At 48.8% G+C, this 25,762-nt stretch overlaps 2 protein-coding genes across 4 annotated transcripts in view; one reads left to right on the forward strand and one right to left on the reverse strand.

Moving 5' to 3' along the window:
• Positions 1-25,762, forward strand: part of NSG1 (neuronal vesicle trafficking associated 1) — a 164,040-nt gene that overhangs the window by 122,055 nt on the left and 16,223 nt on the right. The gene's annotated exons all lie outside the window — the stretch shown is intronic.
• CHST14 (carbohydrate sulfotransferase 14) lies at positions 9,047-13,766 on the reverse strand. Its single transcript, XM_063923303.1, has one exon. It carries the CDS (start codon positions 13,534-13,536, stop codon positions 12,436-12,438), a length of 1,101 nt encoding a protein of 366 aa, XP_063779373.1. The 5' UTR covers positions 13,537-13,766; the 3' UTR covers positions 9,047-12,435.

The raw sequence follows: 25,762 nt of genomic DNA on the forward strand, positions 1-25,762 counted from the left end.
GATGTGTCCATCTCAGCTCTGCTAATATGAATCCCTGGTCAGCAATTGGAGAGTGCAGGATATCATTAAGAATAAAAAATCACTGCCAAAATGGCCACCGTGCATGCGCAGTACGAAATTTGTCTTCAGACAATGGCAGGTGCCATGTTTCTGGAGACCGGCGCATTCGCAGTAGACTCCGGCTCAGTTGTGGAGTCTATGGCGCTGTGGAGAGGAGTGGGCCCAGTGGAAGTCTACACACGGGCCCCCTCCTCTCTTAAAACACTCCTGCGTGTAACACCTGCTACTGTATTTGCAAAGCTGCTTAGAGCAGTTTTGCAAATGCGATGCATACTGAATAAGGGCCTGAGTCATTAGCAGATCCGCTGCACGCCCGCTGCATATGAAATCACAGCTGCACATGCAGCGTCCTGATCCTATAGTATGGATCAGGCTCTAGGCGAGTAGGCAGATGAGGGTTTCATAGGGACGGTCATAGACTGGTTCTCATCATTGTTGGTTTGTAAACATCTCATTTTCAAACAGACATCCTCCGCCTGCCCACTGCAGAACTGGGGAAGCACATGACAAATCAGAAGTGAAAACGGAATTGTTATCATCCTGTGGTTACAAGCATATATATTCCAGGCAGTTTCATGCTTGTCATGACACAGAGACTGCTCGCTGAATCCATTAATAATACTTTTCCATAAAGGTGTGCTTATGGTTAAATCACATGTGTTCGGATGAAGCAGATTACATTTACAGTAATGACACCAGACTCATTATATGCCATAACAAACTGCAGAAAACACCTAGACCATCTGCTGCAACAACAGAAAACATTTATTTCAAAATGATTGTCAGTCTTTAAATGAGATGTAAAAGCTTAAACATGGAATTATCTCTATTTATACTGATTTCCCTAAATGTTCCATCTACGTATACTCAGATTCTAAGCTGAACTATAAGATAGAGAGCCTGCAGCCAATGAGGAGGCAGCTAATGCCCCAACATCTGCATTGTAAATGAAACACCATTCAGAAGAGGTTTATATCTGGGGGTATGGGTCGCTGGGTAGACACAACTTAGGTCAACAGTCATTAGGTCGACCATGGACGGCCGACATGCATTAAGTCGACATGTACTAGGTCGTCAGGTCAAAAGGTCGACATGTTTTTTTAAAACTTTTTTTGGGCGTAGTTTTCTTTGTAAAGTGACGGGGAACTCCACTCGGCACAGGTTACCGTTCCAATCTTAGTCCACGTGGATCGTTAAGTATGAAAAAATTAAAAAAATAAAATAAAAAAGTGAAAAACTCATGTCGACCTATTAACCATGTCAACTTAATGCATGTCGACCTAACGACCGTATCGGGCTTGCAGAGTCCATGCTAGACCTCATTTGACAAATGTAATATAATTTTCTCAATGTAGAAAGATAAGCTTTAGCCACAGGATTGAGATGCATTTGTAAATTGCAACATTTCGAGGCATAAGCTGGGAACCCACTGAGCGATACGTTGTCCAATCCAGCGGATCGGACCGACACGTCACTCACATCTGCGCATATCGGGCAGTGTGTATGCCCCCGATATGCAGGTGCCCACGGTTATGAACGACGTTGTCAGGTTTGATGTGCCGCACATTAAACCTGATGATATTACTAGTGACAACGTGTATGCTAATGAAGTAAGGAACAGTGATCGCTCCGTCCTATATTAACATTGATGTGTAGCCAGGTTCCGATATGTGGGCCCGACCAGGGGCCTCAGAACGTTTTTTGGTTGGGGGGGGGGGGGGGGGGCAAGATAAAATCTCAGTTTAGCGCCCCTAGCTCCTGGCCACCTAAGACAGGTCTCTATGAAGCAGCTGGGAGAGGCTGCTTACACAAATTACACCTGGTGGAGTCCCTTATACACATTATGCCAGGTAGAGCGTATTACACACACTACACCTAGTAGAGCCGCTTGTACACATTACAACTGGTAGAGCCGCTTGTACACATTATAACTGGTAGAGTCGCTTGTACACATTACAACTGGTAGAGTCGCTTGTACACATTACTCCTGGTAGAGCCGCTTGTTCACATTACTCCTGGTAGAGCCGCTTGTACACATTACTCCTGGTAGAGCCGCTTGTACACATTACTCCTGGTAGAGCCACTTGTACACATTGCGCCTGGTAGAGCCGCTTGTACACATTGCGCCTGGTAGAGCCGCTTGTACACATTACGCCTGGTAGAGCCGCTTGTACACATTACTCCTGGTAGAGCCGCTTGTACACATTACGCCTGGTAGAGCAGCTTGTACACATTACGCCTGGTAGAGCCGCTTGTACACATTACGCCTGGTAGAGCCGCTTGTACACATTACGCCTGGTAGAGCTGCTTGTACACATTACTCCTGGTAGAGCCGCTTGTACACATTACGCCTGGTAGAGCCGCTTGTACACATTACGCCTGGTAGAGCCGCTTGTACACATTACTCCTGGTAGAGCTGCTTGTACACATTACGCCTGGTAGAGCCGCTTGTACACATTATGCCTGGTAGAGCCGCTTGTATACATTACGCCCAATATACATATTACATCGGATATATCACATTACCTGGAGGAGAGGGACATAGGTACAGATGGCATAGAGAGCAGAGGTAAAGAGGGGGCAAAGGGGAGGGGTGAGTATCAGACACACACACAGAGGGGACAGAGGCATGGATGGAGAGCATGCTATATACAGACTGTACAGTATATAGGAAAGTGAGCAGAGGCACTAATGGGAAAGAGGACTGAGGCATACAAAGGGGAGAGGTAAAGGCACAGTTGAAGGGGTGGGGAAAGAGGCGCACATGGGGACATAGGGGAAAGAGGCACACATGGGGACATAGGGGAAAGAGGCACAGATGGGGACATAGGGGAAAGAGGCACACATGGGGACATAGGGGAAAAAGGCACAGATGGGGACATAGAGGAAAGAGACACAGAAGGGGATATAGGGGAAAGAAGCAGACATGGAGATATAGGGAAAGAGGCACATAGTGGAAACAGGCAGACATGGAGATATAGGGAAAGAGGCACATAGGGAAAAGAGGCAGACATGGAGATATAGGTAAAGAGGTACATAGGGGAAAGAGGCAGACATGTGGATATAGGAGAAAGAATTACACCTGGGAATCTTGTGAGAGCCTCTATCCAGTCCAGCCAGGGGATGCAGGGGGAGGAGGAGAACGGAGGAACAGCAGGGGACCTGGGGGCGGGGCTACATGCAGATGAGTGAGGAGAGGAAGTTGAGCTTGTCGGGGTATCTAAACATTCCCCTACGAGGCTGCTACTCCAGAGTGGGGGATTATATAGTGCTGACGGAGGGGGGCCGCTAGTATTAATAATCCCAGCTCCAAGCTGCTCCTGCTCCTCCTACAGCCGCGAACATCAGGGTCCCCTGTAGACCCTGTGCTTCCTGTAAACCCCCATCTTTACTGCTTAGTCTTTAGTCCCACTCTCAGCTGTACAGTGCTGTCCGCCTCTGAGGAGAGGGAAGACTCAGCTGGGGGATCGCGGTGAAGTGCTCCCTCCTCCACTGCTGTAGCTTGCCACAACCTGTCAGCAGTGTGACAGGCGCAGCAAGCAGCGAGAGCGGCTTTCCAGGCAGGCAGCCCACGCTAAGCGGCTAGCTGCGGCTCTGCTGCTGGGTAACGTTAGGGCTGAAACACACTACACGGCTTCACACTGCACGGCCCCGGCCCGGCTGCCGGGTTGCAGCCGGGTCTCACCACTGGAAGGTCCGGCGGCCGGGCGGCCGCCGGGCCGTCTTTGAAGCCAGTAAACCGTGTGTGTGTGAAGGGGAGCTTTCACACACAACGTTTTTTTCTGAAGCCGTGTCTGATGCTGCGCATGCGCACAGCATCACACACGGCTCAAAGCCGTCCTGTGTGACAGACACTGCCGGTTTCTCCCGGATGGCAAAAAGCCGGACAAACTTTGTTCCGGCTTTTTGCCATCCGGGAAAAACCGGAGTGTGTGTTTCAGCCCTGATAGTAACAGTGCCGGATGCACCGCTGTTAATACAGCAGCACGGGCAGAGCTGAAGCTGGCGGCTGCACAGGCGTCCGGGTAGATGGCGCCTCTCAAGTTTTGGGGGGAGCGAGCTGCCCCCTTGCGCACCTGCCCCCCTATTCCGACACCCCTGGGCCCGACATATCGGCTAGGTACACATCGCTCCAGTGTGTACCCAGATTTAGGGAGAGAGATTGGATTACAAGATATTTCCACCCCCCCACCCCCCCATTTGGATGTTCTGTATATAGTCACAGAACTTATAGTGATTTGTATTATCCTCACTGTGTACAGCCTGGAGAGCATTGTCCATATATAATTGATTAAGTGGAGAGTCATGAAAGTGTGGCGAGAGATAAAGTACCAGCCAGTCATCTTCTGTCATGTTACAGGCTGTGGTTGAAAAATGTCAGGGGCCAATTGGCTTGTACTTTGTCTCTCTCCAAGGTTTGATACATCTCCCCTTATTCAGCATTTCACCTTTTTTTCTGCACTTCATTTTGTTCGCTTTCATGTTCGATCTGCATAAGTGCAAATTTTGACAGGTAATTTTATCCAAGGAGAACAGGTACTGTAGATGGGTTGGGGATGGAATCCCAGCGGCTGGTATCCCAGTGGTCAGAATACCGACACCGGGAACCCGGCCGTCAGAATGCCGGCAGTGGGGTGAGTGCTAGAAAACCCCTTGCGGGCGAGCAATAGGTTTTATTCCCAGTCTATGGGTGTCGTAAACACCCATGTGGGAAAAAACCTGGTGCAGCTGTCGGCATTCTCGACGGTCGGGATCCCGGTGTCTGTATTCTGTCCGCCAGGATCCCGACCTCCGGAATGTTAACTGCATCCCCTATAGATACCAGGAAAGTGGATACACTGCCGACATCAGCTGTAAGATTTACTTGATCTAGTCAGAGCAACAGCTCAGTCTGAATGCTGTGACAAAAGCCGCCTACACCCGGTGCGACGAAGGCTAAAGTCCGACATTGACTATACTGCGGCCGGAGGTATGAAACGCTGATATAGTCAAGATTGTCCCTGCCTGCACACCGTTTTTCCTTGCGACGCTGATCCCACGGGAGCGCACATCGGCATCGCAACGTGTTTCCACGTACTGTGTTCTCTACCGATATATAGTCCATATCAGTAGATATATGGCACCGTGTGTAGGCCCCTTCACACCATTACATCACATACTGGACTCTATGACGAAGGTGACACAAAACAAGCTCAATGCTGTAGATTTGATCCTTTGGGCCTGATTCTGAGTTAGATGCAATGAGGATGTTGAACACAGTGGAGCCGTTTCTGTTTTCTACTGTGCGTGTGCCCAGAGCCCACATTTGATCTGGAAAACATGCACTGTTAGGCTTCCATGAGGAGAGGGTTTAAACACTGGCTTATGGTCTCTTTGACAAAGACTGCAGCAGCCGAGCATAGATGTAGACCATGAAAAAGTTCCTTCATTCTATCCTGTATGACCGGTCTCTGCAGACATTGCGTCAGGACACAAAGAATATTAAGCAGCAGCGTTAGACTGCAGGCAATAACCGTGTGTCAGATTACCCTTAGAACAGCCATTTATCCTCCCTTGATGGGAATTATACTTTCTGCAGAAACAGATTCAATGATACTAATTCAGATGAACCCATCAGACAGCTCTATGTTCTTCTAATGAGTTGGCGATGACCGTTATCTCCTCCCATTGTACCTGCTTACTAGCAAGGAGCATTTCAGAGTGTCTGAATATTTGCTGCTTACTGGAGGTCCCTGGATAAGCAGCTCTGGAATAGAATGGCTTTTGATTCCAGATATCTGAAGGATCCTGCTGGTAAAATATTCTGCTCACAGGCTGACAATTGTTGCTCTTCAGTAATTAGATCCCAGGAGTTTAGTTCAGCCACTGCAGCAAAGACTTAGGTAAGTTCTGTGCCTTGAGTGACAGGCCAGGGGATCAGTGCTGCAGAGAGATGATGAAAGCAGGAAAAATCACTGGCTTCTCTTCAGAGAGAAGACGCAGTCACATCATCTAAACTGCTAAACATACAGTACAAGAAACTGTATGGAGGTACAAAAAATGGAGGGGGGGGGGGGCTGCTCCTGTATAAAACTGTTTTTGAGGGGGTAATATATTGGCATCTGTCACTATTATATATTTTTTTTAATTTTCAGATTCACTGACACCTGCAGTGACTGGCTAATTAGGAGACAGGTGGGCTGCAGTGACTGGCTAATTAGGAGACAGGTGGGCTGCAGTGACTGGCTAATTAGGAGACAGGTGGGCTGCAGTGGCGGGTTAATTAGGAGACAGTGAGCTGCAGTGACGGGCTAATTAGGAGACAGATGGGTTGCAGTGACGGACTAATTAGGAGACAGGTGGGCTGCAGTGGCGGGTTAATTAGGAGACAGTGAGCTGCAGTGATGGCTAGAGGAGACAGGTGGGCTGCAGTGACTGGCTAATTAGGGACAGGTGGGCTGCAGTGACGGCTAGAGGAGACAGGTGGGCTGCAGTGACGGGCTAATTAGGGACAGGTGGGCTGCAGTGATGGCTAGAGGAGACAGGTGGGCTGCAGTGACTGGCTAATTAGGGACAGGTGGGCTGCAGTGACGGCTAGAGGAGACAGGTGTGCTGCAGTGACTGGCTAATTAGGAGACAGGTGTGCTGCAGTGACTGGCTAGTTAGGAGACAGGTGTGCTGCAGTGACTGGCTAGCTGGGAGACAGGTGTGCTGCAGTGACTGGCTAGCTGGGAGACAGGTGGGCTGCAGTGACTGGCTAGTTAGGAGACAGGTGGGCTGCAGTGACAGGCTAGTTAGCAGACAGGCGGGCTGCAGTGACAGGCTAATTAGGAGACAGACAGCGTGCATAGACAGAGTAAAGTTGGGTACACACCTGACAACAGTGCAACCCAGCAATGCCACTATCCTCATTACAGCCCTTTCTCTTTATACTGTACATCATGTACTACAAGCTAAAAGCTAATAATGAGAACTTGTAAAAATAAAACCATACTGCATGAGTTACAAGGGAGTGGGGAACATTAACCTTGGACTGTACCAAAACGGTTTTGCAAGTTTCACCCCTCGCACAGATCGTTTCAATTTCAAATCTTTAGTTAAATTGCACAAACTCACACTGAATCTTTTCATATGCTAAATTAGGCTTGCGGGGCAGGTTGTATATCACGTGCACGTGTGTCTGAGTGGCACAAGAGATTTAGTGACAGTCGGGGGGGAGGATGTTGAAGATGAAGGACGTCCCGCTGGGCCTTGCACATAAAAAACAAACTAAAATGTGGAAAATTATTTAGAAAACTGTTTGAACTGACCGTCGACTCAGCATCCGAATAATAGCAGAAATGGTAAACATCAGCAAAGAAACTGTTATGTTAAGATCTTGATGCAAAACTCACCTGACAACAGTTTGTGCTAAGATGGTTACAAGGCTTCTCACTGCCGAGCAGAAAGAAAATCAAAAGCAAATTTGTACGGATATTTTTGAACAAATCCAGGCGGGTTCACATTATTTAGATAAAGCTATTACCTGTGATAAAACATGGACCTTCCAGTATGTTCCTGAGACAAAACACCAGTCCATGCACTGGACTGGATCAGTATGAGATCCCGGCGGTTAGGAGACCGACGCCGGGATCCCGGCGGCGAGCGCAGCGTGTCCCCTCGCTGGCTCGCCATTTTTCGGGCCCGGTGGCGACAGGTTTCCATTCCCCTTCGGGTGGTGGCGTGGACCACCACCCAAGAGGGGTAACCAGCCGGCGGTCAGGACTCCAACCGCCGGTATTTCAGCTGGTGTCGGGATTCCGGCGTCGGTATCCTGACCGCCGGGATCCCGACAGGCGGTCAATTGACTGCCTCCCCACTGGACAACACCCTCATCACCAAGAATGAAGCAAATCAAAAGGAATTTTGAATTGTTTTCTTTGAGCTCAAGGGTGTTATTTTGGCAGACTCGGAACCAAAATGCGCAACAGTGAATCAACATTACTACAAAAATGTTCCAGAAACTTTGCTGGAAAGAATCAGAAGAAAGTGGCAGAAATTGAGGGAAAATAGTTGAATTGTCCATCAGGACAATGCACCAGTCCCCACAGCTCTCTGGTCGAGAAACAGCTTGAAGTGCTAGAACACCCTCCTTACTCACCAGACCTAGCACCGCGTGACTTCTTCCTATTCCCAAAAGTCCAGTCTCTACTCAGGGGAACTCGTTTTGCATCAGTTACTGAGGTTAATCAGAAAACGATGAAGTTGCAGAGATAGCTGACAGATAATGAGCAACAGCACGGCTTGGACCAATGGAAAATAAGCATGCAGCAGTGCATGGATGCAGAAGGGGAGTACACAGAAGGGGAATGGAGCTAAAATTGACTTAAATGTAAATTATAGCATTAGTTACTTAATAACCACACTTCATACTGATTACTAATTATATTCAAATTTAGGTTTCCAGATTCCCATAAAATGTATTTGAAAGTAACATACAGTAGTCAAAAGTAATCAGAAAGTACGTTACTAAATGAATAGAAGTTGAGAGCGGGATGATTAGTAGGTTCAAGACTCCTTTCTAAGATATAATTGATTAAATAACTGGTACTTCTGTAGTTCAGCCAGCATCTGATATTTCCAGTGCTGTATGTGTCCACTCCTTAATGTTACCTACTGTAGCACTCATCAATCAATAGCAGCTCATAAACGCCTTGCAACCTGCTGCCCAATTAATCACATTTGCCAAGGTAATGAAACAAATGCATGCAGCTCGTTAGCTGGCGCACTGGAGGTACCCCATAGCAGCAAGGTGCAGGACATATTAGGAATATAGACACAGCTGGGCATAAACTTCTTGGGCAAAGAGGAAAACCACATGTTCATAAATATTTAAGTAAATGCCGTCCACCTATTGCAAGTGCTCCTGGGGCATCGGCTGGCGCTCTCCTGATGCAGCCAGTGATCTCATTATAGATTCATACGGCAATAAATCATGGGAGTTGCTATACACAGAAGGAAGCAGGAATCGTTAATGAAACAACCTTTTATTAATAGGCATGCACGTATACAGTAACACATTCTCATCTCTATTCCACAGAGTTTGAATTGGCATTTACTGGTTAAATCATTTTTTTTTGTTATATAATAGTTGAGGCCTGATTGTAAATATAGCCTATACTGTAGAAACTGTATCCATAATCTCTCCAGAAGTCACATGATGCCAAACGTCCATTTACACGTCAGGGAACAAATCTTTGGTGAGATTTAGGGGGGTATCCTAATAGCTGCGGTAAAGCCCCGGTGGCTAGCCAGTTAGCCCCGTATGCCGAGGATTCCGAGGTCCTTACCTATTCTAATCTTTTTCCATTACACTCAAAGGATGGAATTCAATTTTTGAAAAGTCGGTTTGGTGTCTGTTTTTTTCCCTGTCTATAAGATAGGAAAAAACGGACTCCCAACTGACTTTTCAAACAATTGAATTACCCCCGTAAGTATGTTATTTCCTTGTACATAAAAGGAAACTGACATTTTGGGGGGTATTCAGTTGTTTGAAAAGTCAGTTGGGAGTCCGTTTTTTCCTATCTTATAGACAGGAAAAAAAACAGACACCCAACCTACTTTTCAAACAATTGAATTCCCCTCTTAATTTCTACAGGACCTAAAATAACCTAATTTGGGTGTTAGTACATAAAATTACCTATTTTGACTGTTACAGCCTAAAAGACCTAATTCTGTTAGTTAAGTTGATACTATATAAATTTACTGTGGAAATATGTGGAATGAGTAGTTTCCATACGTAATTCATATATACAGATTAGAGATGAGCAGGCTCGGTTTTACTCGGTTCTCAAAACGGCATCTTATTGGCTCACGGATGTCTTGTATTTTAAATAGCCAATAAGATACCGTTTTGAGAACCGAGTAAATCCCGAACCCGCTCATCTCTAATACAGATGTGTCCTGTTACAGCTTTTCTGCGTGATGTACACAACGCGACCGTCGGCTCCATTCACTTCTATGGGAAAGCTGCGGCTACGAATGGGTTGCAGCCTCCCTGCGGCATAGCTCATTGCGGGAGCAAATGTTTCAAGGAAGTAGCACGACACACCTGTAAAAGGCACGGTGTTTCACACATGATATGCTGGGTTTTGTTTTACTTTCATACAACGTATAAAATCTAAACTGAAATGTTTAAAACCTAGAAAATCCTAAAACATGAATTGGAAAAAAAATAAAAATCTGGGGCTACCTTATCGGGGATTATGCAGCATTAGAAGCAGACTCCCCAATAAGCAGCCCCAGGAGACCCAATTTTAGGCGATAAGACATTGGTTCGGGAATTTATCTGGGATTCCATGTGTTATTGCTTGAAAATAGGTAATTTACCGCACAGTATAAATGGGCTATAATTGGATAGCCCAATAGTCCTCTCAGGTTAAGGGTGGTATCCAATCACCTACTTTCATTGACCTCGGGTAATTGTCTCGCTGGGGGCTATCCAGTTAGCCCAGATAAGACAGCGCAAGATACTGTTTATCTTAAGGGCCCTACTCACTGGCCAACCCGCCGCCGAGCTGCCCGACGGCGGATACGGCCGACGAGCGACCCGGCGGCGGGGGGGCAGTGACGGGGGGGAGTGAAGTTTCTTCACTCCCCCCGTCACGCGGCTGCATTGAAGTGCAGGCAAATATGGACGAGATCGTCCATATTGGCCTGCATGCACAGCCGACGGGAGACCAGCGATGAACGAGCGCGGGGCCGCGCATCGTTCATCGCTGGAGTCTCCACACTGAAAGATATGAACGAGTTCTCGTTCATTTATGAACGAGATCGTTCATATCTTTCAGAATATCGGCATGTGTGTAGGGCCTAATAGATTTTGTTTCAACTGCCAGGTGAAACCAAATCCCCGAAAGCAGCGCCGTTTTCAAGTGAAAACGGGGCTGTGGCCAACAAAAACCATACAGGTTTCACTGAACCTGTATTTTCGTGACGGGCGATCTAACTGGATAGCCTGTAAAAAGATATTGGCGAAACATCGGGGTAAAAATGCGAAAAACATGATGTTTTACCACATCTAGGGGTAAATGTATTAAGCAGTGATAAGAGTGGAGAAGTGAGCCGGTGGAGAAATTGCCCATGGTAACCAATCAGCATTGAAGTCACATTTATAATTTGCATACTATAAAATTATACAGAGCAGCTGATCGGTTGCCATGGGCAACTTCTCCAGTGGCTCACTTCTCCACTCTTATCACTGCTTCATACACTTACCCCCTAATTGGATACCGTCCTAAGCCTGTTTTTACTGTGCGATAAATTAGAGCATGTAATACTGTAGGATACCTTTTACCGGCATTAGTAATACAAAGTAATGAAACAGTTAATATGAATATAAAAGTGACTGTCAGTAACAACAAACTACATAAACATGCTCTTAGAATATTTATCAAACCTTCTAAAGAGGACAAGTGGAGGTGTTGCTCTTCACAATCAATATATAGGATAAATGATGTAAACATTGCATGAACTGTTCAATACTGTAGACACACTATAAAACATATATTACACACATCATGTACCGCCAAGCCGTTGTTCATTGAATTGTCCCATTAGATGTGTTGCACTGCTGACAGTGTTATATGCAACATGTAACGATACACTGCAAATCAGAGTGTGTGTACAGAGGATGCGATGTATTGTAACATTGTATCGCCCCAGTTCAGGGTCTGTACCCAGCTGTACGGTATATAAGACAACAGCATAAAATGACAATCTTATTTTGTTTTGTTCGTACATAGGAGGGTCCCCTATTTTTAAACAGAGATGTTGACATCCAAGTAGTTTGCAGAGTCCATTGTAGTCACATTTTGCTCTAAGTATTTTATGCCTGCACAGACTATTAAACATATATGAAGTGTATAACAACCCCTTTACTAGGGCTACAAAGGCAGTTTTTGGTCTCCACAAGAATAGAATGTGATAGCAGATAAGAGTCACTTGGCTCATCTAGTCTACCCTAAACACGTACACAGACACACTAGGGTTTTTGTAGGGAGCCAGTTAAGTTACCAGTATATTTTTGGATTGTGGGAGCAAACCAGGGTACCCAGAGGAAACCCACACAAGTACGGGGAGAATATACAAACTCCACACAGGGCCATGGTGGAAATTAAACCCATGAACCTCAGTGCTGTGAGGCAGTAATGCTAACCACTACACCATCCGTACTGCCCTACAGCAATTACCCACAGCACCCAATCAGCTTCTAGCTATCATTTTAAAGAAATTAATTGATGAGTGCTACTAGAATCTGATGGGGGTAATGTGGTCATCTTCTCCAGGTTTGATACATTGTTCCCAAAATCTGCAGCATGTCCTGTTGTAAATTGATGCATGAGTTGCCTTAACCCTTCACTGCCTACAGTATTCGCTGGTGATGTTGGGCAATGGATAGGCGAACAGGGAGAAGTCCAGGATGTACTTCGGTAAGAGTTCTCTGATCAGCCCCTTGGGAGTGTTGCACAAAAAGTAGTTCAAGGTCTCCCTAGTGACGGGCTTGTACCAGGCCTGCCTCTCTGGGAACTGGATGTGCACGGGAGCGGAGATGGCGCGTAGTACATGGCCCGCATCCTGCCGCAGCCTCTCGTAGGAGCCTATGAAGTCATAGCGCACGGCGCAGGGCTGGCAGAGGTTGTAGATGGGCATCCAGTGCTCGTTCATCCGCTCCACATCTTCGTCCAGCAGGTACCGCAGGAACTCCGGGAAAGTGACATCGTCCCCCTTCGACGGGCCAGGGCTCTCTCGGTACCTCCGGACGATCTCCAGGCCGTACTTCTGCTGGTACTCCCGGATCTCCCCGAACTTGTTTCTGTAAGCCGAGAGCAGCCGCTCCATGGGGTCCCTGACGAAGAGGAACTTGTAGTAGTGCTGCAGCCGATGCTTGGCCTGCTCCGCCGGTAGGTCTGCCAGGAAGACCAGGTCACTCTTGTGGTCCATCTTCAGGCGCTCGTCCACGTTCTGGAGGTGTCCGGCCAGCACCTTCATCACCCGCTTCCAGTTGGAGCAAGCCACCTTGGGGACGTAGCAGTAGAGGAAGCGGTACTTTTCGCTGACCAGGATGTGGCGGAACAGGGTTCGCCGCTGGGCCACCGGCAGCTCCCACACGCTGTGCGGCATGCTCCCCTGGCCACACACGCTGCTCATGGTCCTGTTCCTGACCTCCCGCAGGACCTGCACCTCCAGATCACCATCCCCGGCCTCCAGGTCTGCAGCAGCACGCGAGCGCCACGCCAGGTCACCCCGCGGGGGAGGGGTCTTCACCTCGGCCAGGATACCCCTCTCTATCATCAGAAGCAGCCCGCTGGATGCCACAATCACCCCAAACATCAGCATGGAGGGCAGGAGGGCGCTGTGGCCCCTGCGGCGGGGCAGCGGGTGAGAGGGGTCCCGCCTCAGGGTCTCTGCACCCATGGGAAAGCCCTTACGCAGCTGCTGCAGGGGCTGAGGGAACATCTGGCTGGGGAGCGGCGATGTATTCTAGATCGCAGTTTAGTGGGTTGGCGGAGGCCACCGGGAGACGAGAGAGAGGGCAGATCTCGCAGCCGGACGCATTCTCCCGGGCGCTAGGAGCAGCTAAGGGCCGTCATCAGTGCGCTAACAGCGGCAGCTTCTTGTCCCGGGCACAGAGTAAACCGGTATCAGCGGCACTGTTCCCTTCGTAGATAAGACCCGGAAGTGACGTGGGTGAGGGCGGAAGTAGCTTCATGCCCTTACAGCGTGTGTACTTTTTTGTTTGTTTCTGAACTCTTTGGGATTTATTTCCCGGGAATATGGCTGTGGCGTGTGCACATGGTGTGCTAGCGGCCTGGCTACCCGTGTGTGGCTATAGCCTTGCTCTCAGGTGGCTTATGTTATGCTGAGGTGGCTATCTGTCATTATATACTGTTATCTTTTATAAAACGCCAACATAGAGCATGGTGCTGTACAGCTTGGAGACAACTGGCTATAGCATATGACTGTAACTTGTGAGAAAGTAAATATCCCTAATTTCTCTAACGTCCTAGTGGATGCTGGGGACTCCGTAAGGACCATGGTGAATAGACGGGCTCTGCAGGAGACTGGGCACTCTAAAGAAAGATTTAGTACTACGCTGTGCACTGGCTCCTCCCTCTATGCCCCTCCTCCAGACCTCAGTTAGAATCTGTGCCCAGCCAGAGCTGGGTGCTTTTAGTGAGCTCTCCTGAGCTTGCTAATAATAAGATTTTACTTACCGATAAATCTATTTCTCGTAGTCCGTAGTGGATGCTGGGGACTCCGTCAGGACCATGGGGGGATCAGCGGCTCCGCAGGAGACAGGGCACAAAAATAAAGCTTTAGGATCAGGTGGTGTGCACTGGCTCCTCCCCCTATGACCCTCCTCCAAGCCTCAGTTAGGATACTGTGCCCGGACGAGCGTACACAATAAGGAAGGATTTTGAATCCCGGGTAAGACTCATACCAGCCACACCAATCACACCGTACAACTTGTGATCTGAACCCAGTTAACAGTATGACAAACGTAGGAGCCTCTGAACAGACGGCTCACAACAATAACAACCCGATTTTTTTTGTAACAATAACTATGTACAAGTATTGCAGACAATCCGCACTTGGGATGGGCGCCCAGCATCCACTACGGACTACGAGAAATAGATTTATCGGTAAGTAAAATCTTATTTTCTCTGACGTCCTAGTGGATGCTGGGGACTCCGTCAGGACCATGGGGATTATACCAAAGCTCCCAAACGGGCGGGAGAATGCGGATGACTCTGCAGCACCGAATGAGAGAACTCCAGGTCCTCTTTAGCCAGGGTATCAAATTTGTAGAATTTTACAAACGTGTTCTCCCCCGACCACGTAGCTGCTCGGCAGAGTTGTAATGCCGAGACCCCTCGGGCAGCCGCCCAGGATGAGCCCACCTTCCTTGTGGAATGGGCCTTGACAGATTTAGGCTGTGGCAGGCCTGCCACAGAATGTGCAAGTTGAATTGTGCTACAAATCCAACGAGCAATCGTCTGCTTAGAAGCAGGAGCACCCAGCTTGTTGGGTGCATACAGTATAAACAGCGAGTCAGATTTTCTGACTCCAGCCGTCCTTGAAATATATATTTTCAATGCCCTGACAACGTCCAGCAACTTGGAATCCTCCAAATCGCTAGTAGCCGCAGGCACCACAATAGGCTGGTTCAGGTGAAACGCTGACACCACCTTAGGCAGAAAGTGAGGACGCGTCCGCAGTTCTGCCCTGTCCGAATGGAAAATCAGATATGGGCTTCTATACGATAAAGCCGCCAATTCTGACACTCTCCTGGCTGAAGCCAGGGCCAGTAGCATGGCTACTTTCCATGTAAGATATTTCAAATACACCGATTTGAGTGGCTCAAACCAATGGGATTTGAGAAAATCCAAAACTACATTAAGGTCCCACGGAGCCACTGGGGGCACAACCGGGGGCTGTATATGTAGTACTCCTTTTACAAAAGTCTGGACTTCAGGAACTGAAGCCAATTCTTTCTGGAAGAAAATCGACAGGGCCGAAATTTGAACCTAAATGGACCCCAATTTGAGGCCCATAGACAATCCTGTTTGCAGGAAATGTAGGAATCGACCCAATTGAAATTCCTCCGTGGGGGCCTTCCTGGCCTCACACCACGCAACATATTTTCTCCAAATGCGGTGATAATGTTGTGCAGTCACCTCCTTCCTGGCTTTGACCAGTGTAGGAATGACCTCTTCCGGAATGCCTTTTTCCCTTAGAATTCGGCGTTCAACCGCCATGCCGTCAAACGCAGCAGCGGTAAGTCTTGGAATAGACACGGTCCCTGCTGAAGCAGGTCCCGTCTTAGAGGTAGAGGCCACGGATCTTCCGTGAGCATCTCCTGAAGTTCCGGGTACCAAGTTCTTCTTGGCCAATCCGGAGCCACGAGTATCGTTCTTACTCCCCTTTGCCGTATAATTCTCAGTACTTTTGGTATGAGAGGCAGAGGAGGAAACACATACACTGACTGGAACACCCACGGTGTTACCAGAGCGTCCACAGCTATTGCCTGAGGGTCTCTTGACCTGGCGCAATACCTGTCCAGTTTTTTGTTGAGGCGAGACGCCATCATATCCACCTTTGGTTTTTCCCAACGGTTCACAATCATGTGGAAGACTTCTGGATGAAGTCCCCACTCTCCCGGGTGTAGATCGTGTCTGCTGAGGAAGTCTGCTTCCCAGTTGTCCACTCCCTGAATGAACACTGCTGACAGTGCTATCACATGATCTTCCGCCCAGCGAAGAATCCTTGCAGCTTCTGCCATTGCTCTCCTGCTTCTTGTGCCGCCCTGTCTGTTTACGTGGGCGACTGCCGTGATGTTGTCCGACTGGATCAACACCGGCTGACCCTGAAGCAGGGGTTTTGCCAGGCTTAGAGCATTGTAAATCGCTCTTAGCTCCAGTATATTTATGTGAAGAGACATCTCCAGGCTTGACCATACTCCCTGGAAGTTTCTTCCCTGTGTGACCGCACCCCAGCCTCTCAGACTGGCATCCGTGGTCACCAGGACCCAGTCTTGTATGCCGAATCTGCGGCCCTCTAACAGATGAGCACTCTGCAACCACCACAGAAGAGACACCCTTGTCCGTGGCGATAAGGTTATCCGCTGATGCATCTGCAGATGCGATCCGGACCATTTGTCCAGCAGATCCCACTGAAAAGTTCTTGCGTGAAATCTGCCGAATGGAATCGCTTCGTAAGAAGCCACCATTTTTCCCAGAACCCTTGTGCAATGATGCACTGACACTTTTCCTGGTTTTAGGAGGTTCCTGACTAGCTCGGATAACTCCCTGGCTTTCTTCTCCGGGAGAAACACCTTTTTCTGGACTGTGTCCAGAATCATCCCTAGGAACAGCAGACGTGTCGTCGGAAACAGCTGCGGTTTTGGAATATTTAGAATCCACCCGTGCTGTCGTAGAACTACTTGAGATAGTGCTACTCCGACCTCCAACTGTTCTCTGGACCTTGCCCTTATCAGGAGATCGTCCATTTTCTTTGAAGAAGAATCATCATTTCGGCCATTACCTTGGTAAGGACCCGGGGTGCCGTGGACAATCCAACCGGCAGCGTCTGAAACTGATAGTGACAGTTCTGTACCACGAACCTGAGGTACCCTTGGTGAGAAGGGCAAATTGGGACATGGAGGTAAGCATCTGTCCCGGGACACCATATAGTCCCCTTTTTCCTGGTTCGCTATCACTGCTCTGAGTGACTCCATCTTGATTTGAACCTTTGTAAGTGTTCAAATATTTCAGATTTAGAATAGGTCTCACCGAGCCGTCTGGCTTCAGTACCACAATATAGTGTGGAATAATACCCCTTTCCTTGTTGTAGGAGGGGTACTTTGATTATCACCTGCTGGGAATACAGCTTGTGAATTGTTTCCACTACTGCCTCCCTGTCGGAGGGAGACGTTGGTAAAGCAGACTTCAGGAACCTGCGAGGGGGAGACGTCTCGAACTTCCAATCTGTACCCCTGGGATACTACATGTAGGATCCAGGGGTCCACTTGCGAGTGAGCCCACTGCGTGCTGAAACTCTTGAGACGACCCCCCACCGCACCTGAGTCCGCTTGTACGGCCCCAGCGTCATGCTGAGGACTTGGCAGAAGCGGTGGAGGGCTTCTGTTCCTGGGAATGGGCTGCCTGCTGCAGTCTTCTTCCCTTTCCTCTATCCCATGGCAGATATGACTGGCCTTTTGACCGCTTGCCCTTATGGGGACGAAAGGACTGAGGCTGAAAAGACGGTGTCTTTTTCTCCTTTATACGGCAATACTTCCATATGCCGTTTGGAATCTGCATCACCTGACCACTGTCGTGTCCATAAACAACTTCTGGCAGATATGGACATCGCACTTACTCTTGATGCCAGAGTGCAAATATCCCTGTGCATCTCGCATATATAGAAATGCATCCTTTAAATGCTCTATAGTCAATAAAATACTGTCCCTGTCAAGGGTATCAATATTTTCAGTCAGGGAATCCGACCAAGCCACCCCAGCGCTGCACATCCAGGCTGAGGCGATCGCTGGTCGCAGTATAACACCAGTATGTGTGTATATACTTTTTAGGATATTTTCCAGCCTCCTATCAGCTGGCTCCTTGAGGGCGGCCCTATCTGGAGACGGTACCGCCACTTGTTTTAATAAGCGTGTGAGCGCCTTATCCACCCTAAGGGGTGTTTCCCAACGCGCCCTAACTTCTGGCGGGAAAGGGTATACCGCCAATAATTTTCTATCGGGGGAAACCCACGCATCATCACACACTTCATTTAATTTATCTGATTCAGGAAAAACTACAGGTAGTTTTTTCACACTCCACAAAATACCCTTTTTTGTGGTACTTGTAGTATCAGAAATATGTAACACCTCCTTCATTGCCCTTAACAAGTAACGTGTGGCCCTAAAAGAAAAATACGTTTGTTTCTTCACCGTCGACACTGGAGTCAGTGTCCGTGTCGACCGACTGAGGTAAAAAGACGTTTTAACGCCCCTGACCGTGTTTGAGACGCCTGGACAGGTACTAATTGGTTTGCCGGCCGTCTCATGTCGTCAACCGACCTTGCAGCGTGTTGACATTATCACGTAATTCCTTAAATAAGCCATCCATTCCGGTGTCGACTCCCTAGAGAGTGACATCACCATTACAGGCAATTGCTCCGCCTCCTCACCAACATCGTCCTCATACATGTCGACACACACGTACCGACACACAGCACACACACAGGGAATGCTCTGATAGAGGACAGAACCCCACTAGCCCTTTGGAGAGACAGAGGGAGAGTTTGCCAGCACACACCAAAACGCTATAATTATACAGGGACAACCTTTATATAAGTGTTTTTCCCTTATAGCATCTTAATATATATAATCATATCGCCAAATAAGTGCCCCCCCTCTCTGTTTTAACCCTGTTTCTGTAGTGCAGTGCAGGGGAGAGCCTGGGAGCCTTCCCACCAGCATTTCTGTGAGGGAAAATGGCGCTGTGTGCTGAGGAGAATAGGCCCCGCCCCCTTTTCGGCGGGCTTCTTCTCCCGTTTTTCTGAGACCTGGCAGGGGTTAAATCCATCCATATAGCCCCAGGGGCTATATGTGATGTATCTTTTAGCCAGTATAGGTATTTCATTGCTGCCCAGGGCGCCCCCCACAGCGCCCTGCACCCTCAGTGACCGCTGGTGTGAAGTGTGTGACAACAATGGCGCACAGCTGCAGTGCTGTGCGCTACCTCATGAAGACTGAAAAGTCTTCTGCCGCCGGTTTCTGGACCTCTTCACTTTTCGGCATCTGCAAGGGGGTCGGCGGCACGGCTCCGGGACCGGACTCCATGGCTGGGCCTGTGTTCGATCCCTCTGGAGCTAATGGTGTCCAGTAGCCTAAGAAGCCAATCCATCCTGCACGCAGGTGAGTTCACTTCTTCTCCCCTAAGTCCCTCGTTGCAGTGAGCCTGTTGCCAGCAGGACTCACTGTAAAATAAAAAACCTAAAAACTTTTTCTAAGCAGCTCTTTAGGAGAGCCACCTAGATTGCACCCTGCTCGGACGGGCACAAAAACCTAACTGAGGCTTGGAGGAGGGTCATAGGGGGGAGGAGCCAGTGCACACCACCTGATCCTAAAGCTTTATTTTTGTGCCCTGTCTCCTGCGGAGCCGCTGATCCCCCCCATGGTCCTGACGGAGTCCCCAGCATCCACTAGGACGTCAGAGAAAAGAAAGTATTTTAGTTTGGGTTTTTTTATTTTCAGAGAGCTTCTGCTGGCAACAGACTCTCTGCTACGTGGGACTGAGGGGAGAGAAGCAAACCTACTAACTGCAGCTAGGTTGCGCTTCTTAGGCTACTGGACACCATTAGCTCCAGAGGGATCGAACACAGGACCTGACCTTGTCATCCGTTCCCAGAGCCGCGCTGCCGTCCGCCTCGCAGAGTCAGAAGCCGCAAGAAGACATAGAAATCGGCGGCAGAAGACTCCTGTCTTCACATGAGGTAGCGCACAGCACTGCAGCTGTGCGCCATTGCGCCCACACTACCCACACACTCCGGTCACTGTAGGGTGCAGGGGAGGGGGGGGGGAGGGCGCCCTGGGCAGCAATTAGGATACCTCTTGGCAAATAGACACATATATACAGCTGGGCACTATATATGTACGAGCCCCCGCCATTTTATTACACAGACACTAGACAGAAGCCCGCCGCCAAGGGGGCGGGGCCTTCTTCCTCAGCACTAACCAGCGCCATTTTCTCTTCACAGCTCCGCTGAGGGGAAGCTCCCCAGGCTCTCCCCTGCATTATCAAGGTAGAAAAAGGGTAAAAAGAGAGGGGGTGCACATAAATTTAGGCGCAAAAATTATCATAAACAGCAGCTACTGGGTAAACACTAAGTTACTGTGTAACCCCTGGGTTATATAGCGCTGGGGTGTATGCTGGCATACTCTCTCTCTGTCTCCCCAAAAGGCCTTGTGGGGTCCTGTCCTCAATTAGAGCATTCCCTGTGTGTGTGCGGTGTGTCGGTACATGTGTCAACATGTTTGACGAAGACTGTTACGTGGAGGCAGAACAAGTGCAAGTGACTGTGGTATCGCCACCGACACATGATTGGATGGATATGTGGAAGGTGTTAAATGATAATGTAAGCTCCTTGCATAAAAGGTTGGATAATCAGCCAGGGTCTCAACCCGTGTCTGATTCTGCAGCTCAGAGGCCGTCAGGGTCTCAAAAGCGCCCACTATCCCAGTTGGTTGACACAGATGTCAACACAGATTCTGACTCCAGTGTCGATGACGAGGCAAAGTTGCAGCCTAAAATGACTAAAGCCATCCGATACATGATTATAGCAATGAAGGATGTATTGCACATACCGGAAGAAAACCCTGTCCCTGACAAAAGGGTATATATGTATGGGGAGAAAAAGCAAGAGGTGACTTTTCCCCCTTCACATGAGTTAAATGAATTATGTGAAAAAGCATGGAATTCTCCCGATAAGAAAGTGCTGATTTCCAAAAGGTTACTTATGGCATACCCTTTCCAGCCAACGGACAGGATGCGCTGGAAATCCTCCCCCAGGGTAGATAAAGCTCTGACACGCTTATCTAAAAAGGTGGCCCTGCCGTCACAGGATACGGCCGCCCTAAAGGATCCTGCAGATAGGAAGCAGGAAAGTATCCTGAAGTCTGTTAATGCACACTCAGGTACTATACTGAGGCCGGCTATTGCGTCGGCCTGGATGTGTAGTGCTGTAGCAGCATGGACAGATAATCTGTCTGAGGAAATGGATATCTTAGACAAGGATACCATTTTACTGACCCTGGGGCATATAAAAGACGCTGTCCTATATATGAGGGATGCCCAGAGGGACATTTGCCTACTGGGCTCTAGAATAAATGCAATGTCAATTTCTGCCAGAAGGGTCCTGTGGACTCGGCCATGGACAGGTGATGCCGACTCCAAAAAGCACATGGAGGTGTTACCTTACAAGGGTGAGGAATTGTTTGGGGACGGTCTCTCGGACCTAGTTTCCACAGCTACGGCTGGGAAGTCAAACTTTTTGCCATATATTCCCTCACAGCCTAAGAAAGCACCGTATTACCAAATGCAGTCCTTTCGATCACAGAGAAGCAAGAAGATCAGAGGTGCGTCCTTTCTTGCCAGAGGCAGGGGTAGAGGAAAGAAGCTGCACAATACAGCTAGTTCCCAGGAACAGAAGTCCTCCCCGGCTTCCACTAAATCCACCGCATGACGCTGGGGCTCCACAGGAGCCAGGAGCGATGGGGGCGCGTCTCCGAAATTTCAGCCACCAGTGGGTTCGCTCACAGGTGGATCCCTGGGCTATACAGATTGTGTCTCAGGGAAACAAGCTGGAATTCGAAGTGATGCCCCCTCACCGTTACCTCAAATCGGCCCTGCCAGCTTCCCCCATAGAGAGGGAAGTAGTGTTAGCGGCAATTCACAAGTTATATCTCCAGCAGGTGGTGGTAAAGGTTCCCCTCCTTCAACAAGGAAGAGGAAACTATTCCACAATGTTTGTGGTACCGAAACCGGACGGTTCTGTCAGACCCATATTGAATTTAAAATCCCTGAACATTTATCTGAAAAGATTCAAGTTCAAAATGGAATCGCTCAGAGCGGTCATTGCAAGCCTGGAAGAGGGGGATTTCATGGTGTCTCTGGACATCAAGGATGCGTACTTGCATGTCCCCATTTATCCACCTCATCAGGAGTACCTCAGGTTTGTGGTACAGGACTGTCATTACCAATTCCAGACGTTGCCGTTTGGCCTGTCCACGGCACCGAGAATATTTACCAAGGTGATGGCGGAAATGATGGTGCTCCTTCGGAAGCAAGGGGTTACGATTATCCCATACTTGGACGATCTCCTCATAAAGGCGAGGTCCAGGGAGCGGTTGCTGATCAGTGTAGCACTCACTCAGGAAGTGTTGCAACAGCACGGCTGGATTCTGAATATTCCAAAGTCGCAGCTGATTCCTACGACGCATCTGCCCTTCCTGGGTATGATTCTGGAGGAGAAGGCTCAGGAGCTCGTGACGCTGGTCAGAGGCCTCCTAAAACCAAAACAGGTATCGGTGCATCACTGCACGCGTGTCCTGGGAAAGATGGTGGCGTCATACGAAGCCATTCCCTTCGGCAGGTTCCATGTGAGGATCTTTCAGTGGGATCTGTTGGACAAGTGATCCGGATCGCATCTTCAGATGCATCAGCTGATCACCCTGTCCCCCAGGGCCAGGGTGTCTCTTCTGTGGAGGCTGCAAAGTGCTCACCTCCTCGAGGGCCGCAGGTTCGGTATACAGGACTGGGTCCTGGTGACCACGGATGCAAGCCTCCGAGGATGGGGGGCAGTCACTCAAGGCAGAAACTTCCAGGGGCTGTGGTCAAGTCAGGAGACTTGTCTGCACATCAATATCCTGGAACTAAGGGCCGTATAGAACGCCCTGAGTCAAGCGGAGCCTCTGCTTCGAAACCAACCAGTTCCGATTCAGTCAGACAACATCACGGCAGTAGCCAATGTAAACCGCCAGGGCGGCACAAGAAGCAGGGTGGCAATGGCAGAAGCCACCAGGATTCTTCGTTGGGCGGAGAATCACGTACTAGCACTGTCAGCAGTGTTCATTCCGGGAGTGGACAACTGGGAAGCAGACTTCCTCAGCAGGCACGACCTCCACCCGGGAGAGTGGGGACTTCATCAAGAAGTCTTCACGCAGATTGTAAATCGATGGGAACTGCCACAGGTGGACATGATGGCGTCCCGTCTCAACAAAAAGCTAAAAAAGATATTGCGCCAGGTCAAGGGACCCTCGGGCGATAGCTGTAGACGCACTAGTAACACCGTGGGTGTTCCAGTCGGTCTATGTGTTTCCTCCTCTTCCTCTCATACCAAAGGTGCTGAGAATTGTAAGAAAAAGAGGAGTGAGAACAATACTCATTGTTCCGGATTGGCCAAGAAGGACTTGGTACCCGGAATTGCAAGAAATGCTCACAGAGGACCCGTGGCCTCTGCCTCTCAGACAGGACCTGTTACAACAAGGGCCCTGTCTGTTCCAAGACTTACCGCGGCTGCGTTTGACGGCATGGCGGTTGAACGCCGGATCCTAGCGGAAAAAGGCATTCCGGATGAAGTTATTCCTACGCTGATAAAGGCTAGGAAGGATGTGACAGCAAAGAGTTATCACCGTATATGGCGAAAATATGTTGCTTGGTGTGAGGCCAGGAAGGCCCCTACAGAGGAATTCCAGCTGGGTCGATTCCTGCACTTCCTACAGTCAGGAGTGACTATGGGCCTGAAATTAGGGTCCATAAAGGTCCAGATTTCGGCCCTATCCATTTTCTTCCAAAAAGAACTGGCTTCACTGCCTGAGGTTCAGACGTTTGTTAAGGGAGTGCTGCATATTCAGCCCCCTTTTGTGCCACCAGTGGCACCTTGGGATCTTAACGTGGTGTTGAGTTTCCTGAAATCCCACTGGTGTGAGCCACTTAAGACAGTGGAGCTAAAGTATCTCACGTGGAAAGTGGTCATGCTGTTGGCATTAGCTTCGGCTAGGCGTGTGTCAGAATTGGCGGCTTTGTCACATAAAAGCCCCTATCTGGTTTTCCATATGGACAGGGCGGAATTGCGGACCCATCCGCAATTTCTGCCAAAAGTGGTGTCATCCTTTCACTTGAACCAACCTATTGTGGTGCCTGCGGCTACTGGTGACTTGGAGGATTCCAAGTTGCTTGACGTAGTCCGGGCTTTGAAGATTTATGTGACCAGAACGGCTGGAGTCGGGAAGGCTGACTCGCTGTTTGTCCTGTATGCATCCAACAAGCTGGGTGCTCCTGCTTCAAAGCAAACTATTGCTCGCTGGATCTGTGGCACGATTCAGCAGGCTCATTCTGCGGCTGGGTTGCCGCATCCAAAATCAGTGAAAGCCCATTCCACGAGAAAGGTGGGCTCTTCTTGGGCGGCTGCCCGAGGGGTCTCGGCATTACAGCTTTGCCGAGCTGCTACTTGGTCGGGTTCAAACACATTTGCAAGGTTCTACAAGTTTGATACCCTGGCTGAGGAGGACCTTGTGTTTGCCCATTCGGTGCTGCAGAGTCATCCGCACTCTCCCGCCCGTTTGGAAGCTTTGGTATAATCCCCATGGTCCTTACGGAGTCCCCAGCATCCACTAGGACGTTAGAGAAAATAAGATTTTACTCACCGGTAAATCTATTTCTCGTAGTCCGTAGTGGATGCTGGGCGCCCGTCCCAAGTGCGGACTTTCTGCAATACGTGTATATAGTTATTGCTTACTAAAGGGTTATGTTCTGTGGCATCAGTTGAGTGATGCTTGTTTGTTGTTCATACTGTTAACTGGGTAAGTTTATCACAAATTATACGGTGTGATTGGTGTGGCTGGTATGAGTCTTACCCTGGATTCCAAAATCCTTTCCTTGTAATGTCAGCTCTTCCGGGCACAGTTTCCTTAACTGAGGTCTGGAGGAGGGGCATAGAGGGAGGAGCCAGCGCACACCAGGTAGTACTAAATCTTTCTTTAGAGTGCCCAGTCTCCTGCGGAGCCCGTCTATTCATGGTCCTTACGGAGTCCCCAGCATCCACTACGGACTACGAGAAATAGATTTACCGGTGAGTAAAATCTTATTATTTCCCTCCAAATACATAACTGCAGAGTATGTAACCATCCCCACTGCAGAGACTGGAGGGTGCTAGCGGCACCCTATGGGGTATATTTACTAAAGGTGGATTTTAATCGATTTCAGGTCAATCTTTAATCGATGTTGGGCTGCCAGGGCTAATACGCACATTTACGACCATTTAAAAATTATTAAAAAAAGAATCTGCTTGTAAATGTGCATTTTTAACCCTGGAAGCCCAACATTGAATAAAGACAACCATTTAGTAAATATACCGCTATGCAAGTAGGGCTTGCCAATGGCACACTGCCATCCCTCTCAGAAAAAAATAGCACAGCTGGCGCACCTAAGGGTAAAGTCCTCAATGGGGATTCACTGAGAATGTGCCAACCCTGCATGGGTCTAGAACAGAGGCAGCACAAAGCCCACCTGGAACATCGATTTATAAAACACTTCGTACAATTTTTTTTTTTTTTAAATGACATTGCTCACATTATTATTACATTTTATTTATAATGTGCAATTGTTTTGCAGCACCATAC

This window comes from Pseudophryne corroboree, chromosome 1 (assembly GCF_028390025.1).
Source record: "Pseudophryne corroboree isolate aPseCor3 chromosome 1, aPseCor3.hap2, whole genome shotgun sequence".
Lineage (NCBI taxonomy): Eukaryota > Metazoa > Chordata > Amphibia > Anura > Myobatrachidae > Pseudophryne > Pseudophryne corroboree.